General features: G+C 34.0%; 1 protein-coding gene across 4 annotated transcripts in view; it reads right to left on the bottom strand.

The window, feature by feature from the left end:
- PTBP2 (polypyrimidine tract binding protein 2) overlaps nt 1-14,372 on the bottom strand; it is an 83,755-nt gene that overhangs the window by 34,863 nt on the left and 34,520 nt on the right. For all 4 annotated transcript variants that reach the window (XM_044238738.1, XM_044238735.1, XM_044238736.1 and 1 more), the window contains exons 4-5: nt 3,688-3,860; nt 2,671-2,814 (exon numbers count right to left, since the gene is read on the bottom strand). In XM_044238738.1, coding sequence (XP_044094673.1) covers nt 2,671-2,814; nt 3,688-3,860 — 317 coding nt within the window. The remainder of the gene's footprint in view (nt 1-2,670; nt 2,815-3,687; nt 3,861-14,372) is intronic.

The raw sequence follows: 14,372 nt of genomic DNA, 5'->3' as shown, positions 1-14,372 counted from the left end.
CGAAGTCAGATTTGTTAGACAGGGAGAGAGAAAATGAGAAAGGGGGGAAGGAAAGGAAGAGAAGGGAGGTACTAGGGAGAAAGAATTCAAGAGGGGAAAGTAAAAAAGTAGATCAGTAAGAGAGCTATTACAACAATACAGCCAAGAGGCGACTGAGTGTGTTTGAGCTATTCAAGTAACAAGAAAGATGATGAAAACTAGGCAGACATTTAAAAAGAGTATACTGAAAAGACTTAGTAATCTGATGAATGATCACAGAAGAATTCATTGTTGACTCATATTCATTTGCCTCTATTATGAATGCCCATGAAAATGCCTAAAAATGAAGTGATGGGGATGAAAGAGTACACTGATCATGATGAGCAATGAGTAATGTATAAAACTGTTGAACCACTATACTGTACACCTAAAACTAGTGTAACACCATATATTAACTATACTGGAATTTTAAAACTTAATAAAAAATGCCTGTAAATCAATACAAAATGGAATAAACCCAAATACTGAATAGAGAGAACGTCATCATTGGCTGAGAACACTTTCATCAAATTCCTGGAATACACAAAATTAATAGAAACGAATCACACAGAAGACATAGTGAACACATAGCAAACAGGGTTTGCAATGACAGCCACATGAATCATACTAGTAGAATACTTGAATTATAAACAGGTGGTACCTGGCTCATGGCAGAGAAACTGGGAGAGTTACAGAGGGTGGGGGGGGAATAAAAGGGTTAAAGTAAAGTCAGCCTAATGAACAAATAATTAAACTCCTCTTCCTCCCCTCCCCCATCATCTCTCTCTCTTTTAACCATTAAAAAACAAAAATAACAAAATGCTCCCTTAAAGAAAGAGGAATTCTAAAGAGAGTTCTATTGGCCCAGGCCTTTCTGGGGAATCCCAGTTTAGTATCCAAACTCATTACTTAATCTGAAGGAAAGTATACCAGTATAACCAGTAAAACCTAATTCTGAAATATGAATAGACTACTGGGGGAGGAGGGGCAGAAAGATGGATACATGATAAACATAACAGCTAACAGTGAAGGAAATTCAGTAATTGACACATAGTGAAGTATTTTTTTTAATACTGTTAATTAGGGGCACCTGGGTAGCTCAGGTCATGATCTCAGTGGTCCTGGGATTGAGCTTGGAATCAGGCTCCTGGCTCAACGGGGAGTCTGCATCTCCCTCTGCACACCCGCCCCCCCTCTCCGCCTTCTCCCTCTCAAATAAATAAATAAAATCTTTTTTTTAAAAAAAAGTATGTTTTTTTTTTTAAACTAATAAATAAATAATAAAACAAAGCACTGTTAATTCAAATCCTTAAAGAACTATGAAATCATAAAACATGATGAACTGCAACCAAAAAAAAGATCAGAAAAGATTAAAGGGCTTCTGAAAACTAAATGTATGGTTGCAAAACCACGTTCTTTTTTTTCCCCCCCAACAGAAGCAACTTCGCATTGATTGTTCCCTATATCTACCTGGAATAACCTAGACCAGAATAAGTACATTTACTTCTAACCACTTTTAAGTTTGTTATTCAAATGTCCCTTCTTCATGGGGCTTTCACTGTTTATCCTATTTAAGATCATAAATAAAGATGCCTTATATTTATCTTTTTCATGTTCCTTGCATTGGAAGCTTTTAAAATGAGAATGCCTTCATGAATTACTTTACTAAAAATACTAATATGTAAAATAAAATTGATACCATTTTAAATTCTAAGTAAAATGAAAACAGAGTATTTTCTTTCAGAATATTTCCAATGTAAATTTTTGGAAATACAATTTCTGGTTCAAAAGTAATAAAAATTAATACCAAATTAAAACAAAGAAAAAAACAGCAGAAAATTTAGTCTTATCTTCAGACAGAAAGTTTTAAATGCTTATTTACATATAAACTATCAAAATGATCTTGAAAGGTCACTTTTTATGATGGTTAAAAATCTATGAGGAATTATTAGTCCATTACATTTTCTGTAAGACAAAGAGTAAGACATAGTTTAGATTTTACTGAAATAGAAAAGATATAATTAGCTAAAAACTATATTAAAAGAGCTAGTTTTTCCTTCCCTGTGATGCTCTGTATTTAGGTATAAACCCATTCCTATATTACTTTTTTTAAATATTGATTTTAAGTAATTAGTATCTTCTACATCACATTTTTAAGAAATACATCAATATATTCATATACTCTCAATTCTTACATTCCCTCCCCAAGGAAAACCATTAACAGATCTTCAATAAAAATATTTCCATGAGAAACCCAAGTCCTATAAAAAGTTATAAAAATAACTAAAGGCATTAAACATCATTCTTTAATAAAAGTCTAAGCAGCAGAGTTCTACAGTTTATGTTAATAGTGAGCCCAATCTCATGAACAGTTTCTATACAGCAATCTAAACTTGCAACATGAAAATGAACATTCTGACTAGAACCTTAAGACTTTGAAAAAATATTTAACTAATTCACCAGGAACATTTAGAACATGAAAATAATAGACTGTACATACTTTTTGTAAATTAACATAATATTTAATATTTAGGGACATACTGCAAGAGAATATCTTAAAAATAATAAGAAAATACCCATAATTACATCTTTCTGTTATAAGTTTGAGATTCTTAATATGTCCATTTTATTTATGTACCTACACATACTTACTTGGTTTAATGTATTATCTGTTTTTAGTTCTTTGTGATTGGAGTACTGGATATAAATTGGTTGGTTACGGAGATGAGGTGTCACAGCAGAATAGTAATTAACCATAGTAATAGCTGCTTCCTCTGTTGCTAGTTCCAAAAATGCCTGTAAAATAAAGGGCAAAAATTGGAATACCATGAATTATATTCAAGTAAACCTCAATACCTGTGTAATCTATTCAGCTAATGAGAAAAATCAGTATCGAGAGTATAACCTTCCCAGTTACATTTAGACACCCAAATAAGTTATCTTTAGTTATCTTTATTTTCCATACACCACAAATGTGACCAAACAAAAGCTAGAGAAAATAAAATCCAAACATTTTCAGTATCAGAATTTTACCATTCCGATACTAGAGAACACAAAAAGGGATTTCAAAGTCATTTTTAAAGCAGTATAACTCAGAAAAGGGAAAAAATTAAAAATTAAATATAAGATTAGTGACATTAATTATATTTAAATGAATGTTGAATTTCATAATTTCTTTTAAATGGTATCACTAGAAATTTTAAAACCAACTCTCATTTTTAATATGTCTGCATCTTTCTGCCACAGGTACATTTATTCAATGAAGAATACCTAGGATTAGTGACTATTTTCTTCTAATGCTAGCAGATAAATATTTCCATCTGATAAACTTAAAGGATAAGATGCTACTAATGCCCCCACTAGTTTGTGTTATTACGAAGTAGAGCCACAATAAAAGAAATCCTTCATTTGTATTTTTCACAATCTCATTATAACAATCCAAAAGTGAATTCAAAAGGCAAAATGTGAAAACTACACTGGCTCATTTTGGCTCCCTAGAATTAGTTTCTCAAATAGCATTACCAGGAAAGGTCAAAATAAGACTTCTGTTATGTTCTTTTAGAAAAGTTAAGACCTACTATATTCTATTCTTTTATTAGGAATTAGCTAATTCCCTCATACGGGGTAGTTTGGGGCTTAACATTTTACAGGACCTGAAAGAAGCATTACCTGATTTTTTCCTTTCAGCATAAGGATATTGGTCACCTTACCAAAAGGCAAACCTAAAGCAATAACTTCAGTTTCTGTCACTTCACCAGGTAATTTTCGAATATGAAGTACACGAGAAGGAGCACCATCCATTTTATCTTCTCCTTTAAATTTTTTGCTATCATTACCATTGGCTGAAAGACATTTTAAAAAGTTATTAATTTTCCTCATTTGCATTAAAAACCCACACAAAACAAAGTTTAAAAAAGAACTTAAGAACATAGCTGAGTAAACCTGAATATTTCCTAAAAATTCAAAAGCCAGGCTTCCAAAGAAATAGAGAAAATCATATTCACCAATTACTATTAAATAAGATTACATTATCAATTAAGATAACTATTGGGTAAATGTTTCTGAACAGAACAGTTTCTGTTACTGTCACAGAGTAACAAATGAGAAGTAAAAATATTAAAATGCAATTTTATAAAGAAATTGTCCAATGGCTAAAGAACACAATTATCTTATAATTTAATCATTTTATTACCGACTAACAAAAATGGAAAAAAATAAGTTAAACTTCTGACCTGGCAAAAATTAAGGAGATTGTAATTTTACCTGGGAAAATTATAAATGGTTCAATTTAGAAAATATACTCAAACCTGGGAACAAAGAAGGCAATGCTATAAAAATAATTATGCAGTCAATCCACAGGCTTACCTACAATGAGCCTCTCCTAATTTATTCATAATACCACTTAATCTACCTAAATATTTTGTCACTATCAACATCTATATTCTATAAAACACTCATGGACTTGATTAACTTTTTCTGTTACTCTGACCTTAAAGTAAACTGATACATTTTAATCAAAAAATTAGTTATCTGCCTTGATTCCAAAGCCTCACCAAAAATAAAAGTCCTACTAAAGACACAATAGAATAGGTGATGTTTTATGTAAAACCATTTGAAGAACTTGCAGTCTATCCACTATCCCATATCAGTGGTTCCAAATGGTCTATGGACTAAAAGATGTTTCTGAAACTAAAACAAAGGACACTTAATAAGTTGAGAAAATACATGTACACTCCACTTGTGTGTAACTTTACGTACTTCATGGTACTCCCCAAATCAAAACTACCCATAAACCTATGTGTGCTCTGTGTGTGTGTGTGCGCGCGTTGTGTGTATGTATGTATATATACAACAACATCTATAAAATTCCAAGATCAATTTGATTTCTAAGTGTCTTTGAAGTTCATTCACACACTGATTCCTTATGAGTTACTGAGTATTGGGGCACCTGCGAGGCTCAGTCAGTTAAGCGTCTGACTCTTGATTTCAGCTCAGGTCATAAGATCCTGCCCCAGATTAGGCTCTGCACTAGGTGTGGAGCCTACTCTTAAGATCCTCTCTCTCCCTCTACCTCTGCCATTCCCCACGATTGGAGTGTGCATGCTCTAAAAATAAGTAAATCATAAACAGAAAAGTTAATTAGTATCAAGAACGTGTTTAGCACTGTTTGAGGCTCTGGGGGTACAGCAGTGAACAAGATAATTAGTAAGATCCCCAATGTTCTCTTACAGTCTATTGGTAGAGATAGACTAACTAGTACACTATACTACAGGAGGATCTCCAAAACAAATATCACATTAGATACAACTGCCAACAAAGATTTATACTTTTCTCCCAAAGATCATGTAACATCAAAACCTACATTCTCTTCATACTCTGTTATTCCCTCAGTTGGTGACTATTTTTAGAAGGGGTGGCTAATAAAAATTTTTATTTTAGTGTAAATATTGTGAAAATTTTCATTTCAGATGAGAATATAAGAACATGAAATGAGGGGAGGGCTAGCAAGATGGTGGAAGAGTTAGAGACCTAGATTTCATCTGGTCCCGGGAATTTAGCTAGAGAGTTATCAAACCATTCTAAGCACCTACGAACTCAACAGGAGATCAAAGAAAAGAAAAGCAGCAATTATGAACAGAAAAGCGACCACTTTCTGGAAATCATATTCTATCCCTTTGCTGTATTTAACCTTATTTTTTTGTATATAAGTTCTTCTTTCTTTAAAATTTTAGGATACAGTTTCTTCTAACAGACCAAAATATACCCTAAGTCTAGTGTATGGCTTTGTTCTATTTACCTGTCTGATCACATTCTCTTTTTTTATTATTAAATTTTTCCTTTCTTTGTTCAACCAACTTTTTATCTTACCAATTCTTTTTTTTAAATCTTTTCTAGTTTTCATTTTTATAGTCATATTCCATCCCTTCATTATATTTACCCTTATTTTTGTTTATCTATGTGTGTGTATATACACACACACACATATACATATACACACACATACATTTTTCTTTCTTTTAAATTTGGGAGGCAGTTTCTTCTAACAGACCAAAATACATCCCAAATCAAATCTAGTGTGTTCTATTCTCTGTTCTATAGACTCTGTTCTATTCACTAGCCTGATCATATTCTCTTTCCGTGGCCCCCCCATCAAGTGTTGGGTCTCTTATTGGTTAAGTGTGTATTTTTCTGGGGTCACTGTTACCCTTTAAGCATTTTGTTCTCTCATTCATCTATTCTTCTCTAGACAAAATGACGAAACGGAAAAACCTAAAAAAAAAAAAAAAAGAAGAACGAGGCGGTACCAACTGCCAGGGACGTAATCAACATGGACTTAGTAAGATGTTGGAACTAGAGTTCAGAATGACGATTATAAAGATACTAGCTGGGCTTGAAAAAAGCATAGAAGAAACTAGAGAATCCCCTTCTGGAGAAATAAAATCTAACACAGTTGAAATCAAAAAGGTTATTAATAAGGTATAATAAAAAATGGAGGCTCTAACTTCTAGGATAAATGAGGCAGGAGAGAGAATTAGGATAAAGAAGACCAAATGATGGAAATAAAGATGTTAAGGAAAAGAGAAATGAACAACTAATAGAACACGAAGGGAGAATTCAAGAGAAAAACTGTAAAAATTTTAGAATTGGTATCCCAGAAGAAGAGAGGGGGACAGAAGGTATACTGGAGCAAATTACAGCAGAGAACCTCCCTAATTTGGGGAGGGCAACAGGCATCAAAATCCAGAAGGCACAGAGACGTCCCTTCAAAATCAGTAAAAAATAGGTCAACACCCTGACATCTAATAGTAAAACTTAAAATCTCAGAGACAAAGAGAAAATCCTGAAAGCAGCTTGGGACAAGAGGTCTGTAAGCTACAAGTATAGAAACATTAGAATGCCAGCAGACCTATCTAGAGACCTGGTGGACCAGACAGGGCTGGCATGATATATTCAGGGTAGTGAACAAGAAAAATATGCAGCCAAGAATACTATACCCAGCTAGGCTGTCAATGAAAATAAAGAGTGATATAAAAAGCTTCCAGGACAAATAGAAACTAAAAGAATTTGTAATCACCAAACCAGCCCTACAAGAAATATTGAAAGTAGTCCTCTAAACAAAGAGAAAGCTTGAAAGTACCATAGACCAGAAAGGAACAGAGACAATATACAGTAATAGTCAACTTACAGGTAATACAATAGCACTAAATTCCTAACTTTCAATAGCTGCCCTGAGTGTGAATGGGGCTAAATGCCCCAATCAAAAGACATAGGGTATCAGATTGGATTAAAAAAAAAAAAAAAAAAAAAACAGGAACTATCAATATGCTGTCTGCAAGAGACTCATTTGGACCTCTAGATTTCAAGTGATGGGGTCGAAAACCATTTACCATGCTAATGGACATCAAAAGAAAGCTGGGGTGGCAATCCTTAGATCAATTAGATTTTAGTTAAGCCAAAGACTCTAATAATAAGAGATGAGGAAAGACACTATATCATACTTTAAAAGATTTATCCAACAAGAAGATCTAACAGTTGTAAATATTAACGCCAATATGGGAGCAGCCAATTATACAAGCCAATTAATAACAAAATCAAAGAAACACATAGACAATAAAACAGTAATAATAGGGGACTTTAACAGACCCCTCACTGAAATGGACAGATCATCCAAGCAAAAGATCAACAAGGAAATAAAGGCTTTAAATGACACACTGGACGAGATGGACTTCACAGATATATTCAGAACATTCCATCCCAAAGCAACAGGATACACATTCTTCTCAAGTGCACATGGAACATTCTCTAGAATAGATCACATCCTGGGTCACAAATCAGGTCTCAACCAGTACCAAAAGACTGGGATCATTCCCTGCATATTTTCAGACCACAATGCTTTGAAACTTGAACTTGATCACAAGAGGAAAATTGGAAAGAATTCAAACACATGTAGGCTAACGAGTATCCTACTGAAGAATGAATGGGTCAACCAGGAAATTAAAGAATTTTAAAAATTCATGGAAACAAATGCAAATGAAAACAGAACTGTTCAAACTCTTTGGGATCCAGCCAAAGCAGTTCTAAGAGGAAAGTATATAGCAATACAAGCCTTTCTCAAGAAACAAGAAAGGTCTCAAATATACAACCCTAAACCTAAAGGAGCTGGAGAAAGAAGAGCAAAAAAACCTAAACTCAGCAGAATAGAAATAATAAAGATCAGAGCAGAAATCAACGAGACAGAAACCAAAAGAACAGCAGAATGATCAACAAAACTAAGAGCTGATTCTTTGAAATAATTAATAAGATGGATAAACCCCTAGCCAGACTTATCAAAAATAAAGGATCCCCCCCCAAAAAAAGTCCTGAATGAAAGAGGAGAAATCACAAACAACACCAAAGAAATACAAACAATAACAAGAACTTATTATGAGCAACTATATGTCAACGTATTAGACAATCTGGAAGAAATGAATGCATTCCTAGGAACATATAAACTACCAAAACTGAGCTAGGCAGAAACAGAAAACCTAAACAGACCCATAATCAGCAAGGAAATTGAAGCTGTAATTTAAAAAATCTCCCACAAACGAGAGCCCAGGGCCAGATGGCTTCCCAGGGGAATTCTACCAAACTTTTAAAGAAGAATTAATACCTATTTTCTGGAAACTGTTCCCAAAAACCGAAATGTAAGGAAAACTTCCAAACTCGTTTTTTGAGGCCAACATTACCCTTGATCCCAAAACCAGACAAAGACCCCATCAAAAAGCAGCACAGACCAATATCCCTGATGAACATGGATGTAAAATTTCTCAGCAAAATACTAGCCAATAGGATCCAACAGTACATTAAAAGGTTTGTTCACTACAACCAAGTGGGATTTATTTCTGGGCTGCTAGGTTGGTTCAACATGCACATATCAACCAACATGATACAATATATTAATAAAAGAACAAGAAACATGAGATACTCTCAATTGATACAGAAAAAGTATTTGACAAAGTATAGCATCCTTTCTTGATTAAAACTTCACAGTGTAGGGTTAGAGGGAACATACCTCAATATCATAAAAGCCATATAAGAAAAACCCATATAATGAGAATATAATTATAAATGGAGAAAAACCAAGAGCTTTTCCTCTAAGGTCAGGAAGATGGCAGGGATGTCCTCTATCACCACTGCTATTCAACAGTACTAGAAGTCCTAGCCTCAGTAATCAAGACAACAAAAAAAAATAAAAAGCATCCAAATCAGCAAAGAAGTCATGAAACTCACATTCTTTGCAGATGATATATGACATATTACGTGGAAAACCCAAAATTCTCCACTTCAAACCTGCTAGGACTCATACAAGAATTCAGTAAAATGACAGGATATAAAATCAATGCACAGAAATCAGTTGCATTTCTATAAACCAACAAGACAGAAGAAAGAAAGTAGGGAGTCGAACCCATATAATTGCACCCAAAATCATAAGATACCTAGGGATAAATCTAACCGAAGGGGAAAAGAATCTGTGCTCACAAAACTATAGAATACTCATGAAAGAAATTGAGGAAGATACAGAGAAATGGAAAAATGTTCCATATTCACAGATTGGACGAACAAATATTGTGAAAATGTCCATGCTACCAAGAACAATCTACACATTTAATGCAATCCCTATCAAAGTACTGTCAACTTTTTTTACAAAATGGAACAAATAATCCTAAAATTTGTATGGAAACAGAAAAGCCCCTGCATGGCCACAGAAAGGCTGAAAAAGAAAACCAAAGCTGCAGGCATCACAATGACTGACTTCAAGCTCTATTACAAAGTTGTAATCATCAGACAGCATGTTACCGGCATAAAAACAGACACACAGATCAATGGAACAGAGAGCCCAGAAATGGACCCTCAACTCTATGGTCAACTAATCTTTGATAAAGCGGGAAAAATTGTCCAGTGAAAAAAAGACAATCTTTTCAACAAATGGTGTTGGAAAAATTGGACAACCACATGCAGAAGAATGAAAATGGACCACTTCCTTACACCACACACAAAAATAGATTAAACAATGGATGAAAGACCTAAATGTGAAACAGGAATCCATCAAAATTCTTCAGAAGAACACAGGCAGCAACCTCTTCAACCTCAGCCATAGCAATTTCTTCCTAGACACATCGTCAAAGGCAAGGAAAGCAAGGCAAAATGAACTATTGGGACTTCATCAAGATAAAAAGCTTTTGCATAGCAAAGGAAACAGTCAACAAAACCAAAGACAACCAACAGAATGGGAGAAGATATTTGCAAATGACATATCAGATAAAGGGCTAGTATCCAAAATCTACAAAGACCTTATCGAACTCAACACCCAAAGAACAAATAATCCAAGGAAGAAATGGGCAAAAGAATGAACAGACATTTCTCCAAAGAAGACATCAGATGGCTAACACATGAAAAAGTGCTCAACATCACTCGGCATCATGGAAATACAAATCAAAACCACAATGAGATCCACCTCACACCAGTCAAAATGGCTACAATTAGCAAGTCAGGAAATGACAGATGTTGGCGAGGATGCAGAGAAAGGGGAACCCTCCTATACTGTTGTGGGAATGCAAGCTGATGCAGCCACTCTGAAAAACAGGAGATTCCTCAAAAAGTTGAAAAAGTTGAAAATAGAGCTATCCTCTCATCCAGCACTACTGGGTATTTACTCCAAAGATACGATGTAGTGATCAGAAGGGGCAAGTGCACCCCAATGTTTACAGCAGCAATGTCCACAATAGCCAAACTATGGAAAAAGCCTAGATATCCATCAACAGATGAATGTATGAAGAAGATGTGAGATAGATAGATAGATAGATGAAAAGGAATGTTATGCAACCATCAAAAAAATGAAATCCTGCCATTTGCAACAACATGGGTGGAACTACAGGGTATTATGATAAATGAAATAAGTCAATCAGAGAATGACAATCATCATATGATCTCACAGCCATCAATGTGGAATTTGAGAAACAAGGCAGAGGAGCATAGAGGAAGAAAGGAAAAATGAAACAAGACAAAACCAGAGGGGGAGACAAACCGCAAGAGACTCAATCTCAGGGGTGGAGGGTGGTGGGAGGGATGGGGAGCCTAGGGGATGGACATTGGGGAGGGTATGTGCTATGATGAGCGCTGTGAATTGTGTAAGACTGATGAATCACAGACCTGTACCCCTGAAACAAATAATACATTATATGCTAATAAAAAAATATATAAATAAAAACCAAAAAAGAAGAAGAACATAAAATGAGGGAATGTGGACTTTTTAATCATATGACTAAGCATATTTCCATATATAAAAACACTCCATGCTGTGAAGTATTTAAACCTGCTGGCGATTCACAGACTGTACCCCTGGGGATAAAAATACATTCTATGTTTATAAAAAAATAAATAAAAATTTAAAAATTAAAAAAAGAAAAACACTCCATACCTGGAAAAGAAAAAGGACACAAGAAAATATATAGCCTGTATTAGTTCATTAAACACATAGGCCATTTATTAGGCTATCAGAGAATTAAGGAAGTCAGGGTGTCTCTGGGTTATAGATCTGTGATCTCTCAGAAGACAAAGTACAATAACTTGGACTTCTTTCCATGATCTTTTTCCTTCCACTCCCCAGGTAAACCCACAAACTTTTGGTATGTGAATGTAAAACCAGTAATAATTGAAATGATTTTGAAGAACCAAAGCAACAACAATGTAGTAATGCTTTTATTCATGCATATAGGTTGTATATAAATTATAGAAACTCTAATCACAACATTTCCCATGTTATTCAGCCTTCTTAAAGCTTTTTGCTTAAGATGTTCTTCCTAAATTCAAAATAATATGTTAAAAAAAAAAGAACTATTTCTATTTGAATACTTCCCAAGTGGTTTTCTACCTCAATTCTATAGTGAACATCTTCACCTCTTATCAGTCTATTCTTTCTTTGACTGACCTTTGCTCTTCAGTGGGATTTACCTACAGTTTTGACATAAAAAATGGTCTCACTCACTAATTTATCATTTGTTAAATCCATCCAGGATCAAAATATTGTGAGCCCTCTTACACTTACCAATCTCTCCGTTCTCACAACATCCTTAACAATTCATTTCTTGTTTTCTTACTTCCCTGATTCATTTTACAGCTGCTTCAAACCCTCTGCTTATGTACTCATTCCCAGTAATAGTTGCGATTTCCTCAAGCCATTTTGGCCCCCAAGTCCTAGCTTTACTTGCTCATGTGAACACTCCAGCTCTTCTGTCTCAAAACCCACCTTCTCATTTAATTTGTAAATCTATTATTTTAGTCCCACTCATTCACCAATATTCTAATTCTATGCTTCCAACTATTTATCAAACTGAAATACATTTCAAAACTTTACACTTCTACTTATTTATATAGTGGAAACTAACAAAATATAAGTACATTCTCAATCTCTTAAGTCTTTCACACACTCAAGCATTAATAAAGAGCACTGGTAGTGTCCATTATCAAACGCGAAACTGAGAAGAAAAACAGTTTCAATTCCAAGCAGTTTTAAGTTAGACTTCAGGGAAAAGCATAACGTTATAGAAGCTGTTGACTTTAGAAAAAATTTAAAAAATCAAAAGAATGTAAGTTATGAAAAATGAATGTCTGTACACTTTACTTTCCTATTTGGGAAAGGAGAAATTAAAAAAAAAAAAAAGGTTAACTAGAAATGCAGGTATATTCAGAGAGAGATTTCAGTTATTCTGCTAGCTGTTTAGTTAAGACTAACAGCCACCACACAAAAAAATCTTAGGTTTACTGTAAAAACTGGCTGTAACTGCATTTTTAAGAAGCTGCACAGCCCACTTGCCAAAAGCACCTTACGCGTGAGCTAGAAAAAATAGACACCTAGACTAAACTAGAAGTCTCATGTGCTGAAATACTCTCAAACCATTATAACAAAATGAAATGACATTACATAAAAATGTCTTCACATAGAAGTTAAAATGAAAACCCCAGAGTTTTGAGTACCATATATCAGAATCTGAGGAATGATTTCAGTTCTTTCACATAAAGCAAAATGTCACACTTTCAGCAATAATAAATCCTGCTATTATAGAATAATAATTAGCAGCACTGGCAGAAATATATATTACTTAACTTAAAGGAATATTCCATATCCACAGCTATAAAGAAAGGACTCAAAAATTTTACAGTTGCCAAGGCTCCTTCCCACTAACAAATTGTTACAAACTCCTTTCAATGAAGTCCAATCTCAGTACTAGCTGGAGCTAGTTGTTTTCTTTTTTAATGTTTCACTTTTATTTCTGAAGGAACTAACGCTTTACAATTTAATCTTAATATACTAACTTAGTAGATATTTACCGGAGACTAAGGTTCTAATGACATGAACTTTTGTTACTTCTAAAATTATTTTTATGACACAAAAACCAGGTAGGTATATATTTAGAAAGAAAGTCTAGACAGATAACGCAAAGGCCACTGAGATAGATTTTTTTAGAAACAAAATTCTACAGTAAGGTAAATTTGAGGAAATATTTTGGATAAATCTGGAATATAACAATGAAATGCTGTTCTGTGTCTGATAACCATATAAGTTTCTTTATAATATGGTCTATAAAAGTACCTTTTTTGAGACACTTAGATGACATAGCATATTTTTCGAGGCAAGTGTAATCACTAGTTCTTAAAGGTCTTTTTTGCCATTTGCTCTTATATGCAAGAATATTCAAATCAGACTCTGAGAACATAAACAGATTCTCATCTTTTTATGATAAGGGGAAAAACAAGGCTTTAAGGAATATTATTCCATCATTCCAAGAATCAATTCATTTTTTGGTCATAAAATACATTAAGTATCATTCCTAAACATGCTTTTAACAGACAATTCTTTCCACCAAAAACAAATCCCCTTTTCCACTATCTTCCCTTTGTTAATGGAACTATCATCCATCAATCCATCAAGTCTAAGCCCAAACTAATACTTCTCCGAAACTAGTCTATTTCCAAATAACTCAAAAGTTCTAATTTCTTGATACATCATTTCCTCCATATTATAAGAACATAAAACTGAGGACACCTTAATATCTCTGGAGCAGATTATTGTAAAAGTGCTTAACTGCCCTATGTACAGCAGTGACCCCCCCCCACACACACACACATGAAATACAAATGGAAGAAAAATCCTTTTTAAAATGTAAATTGGTAAAGTTTAAAGTCCTCAACAAATCAAATCCTATATCCAAACCCCTATCTGGACTCAACTTCAGTCATTCCCCCCTCTCATATTTCACATTCCAGCCAAAAAAATACCAAAAAACAAAAAACGAAGGGTAGTTGATGATTCCCAG

This window comes from Neovison vison, chromosome 2 (genome assembly GCF_020171115.1).
Source record: "Neovison vison isolate M4711 chromosome 2, ASM_NN_V1, whole genome shotgun sequence".
NCBI lineage: Eukaryota > Metazoa > Chordata > Mammalia > Carnivora > Mustelidae > Neogale > Neogale vison.
This window is presented reverse-complemented; position numbering and strand designations above follow the sequence as displayed.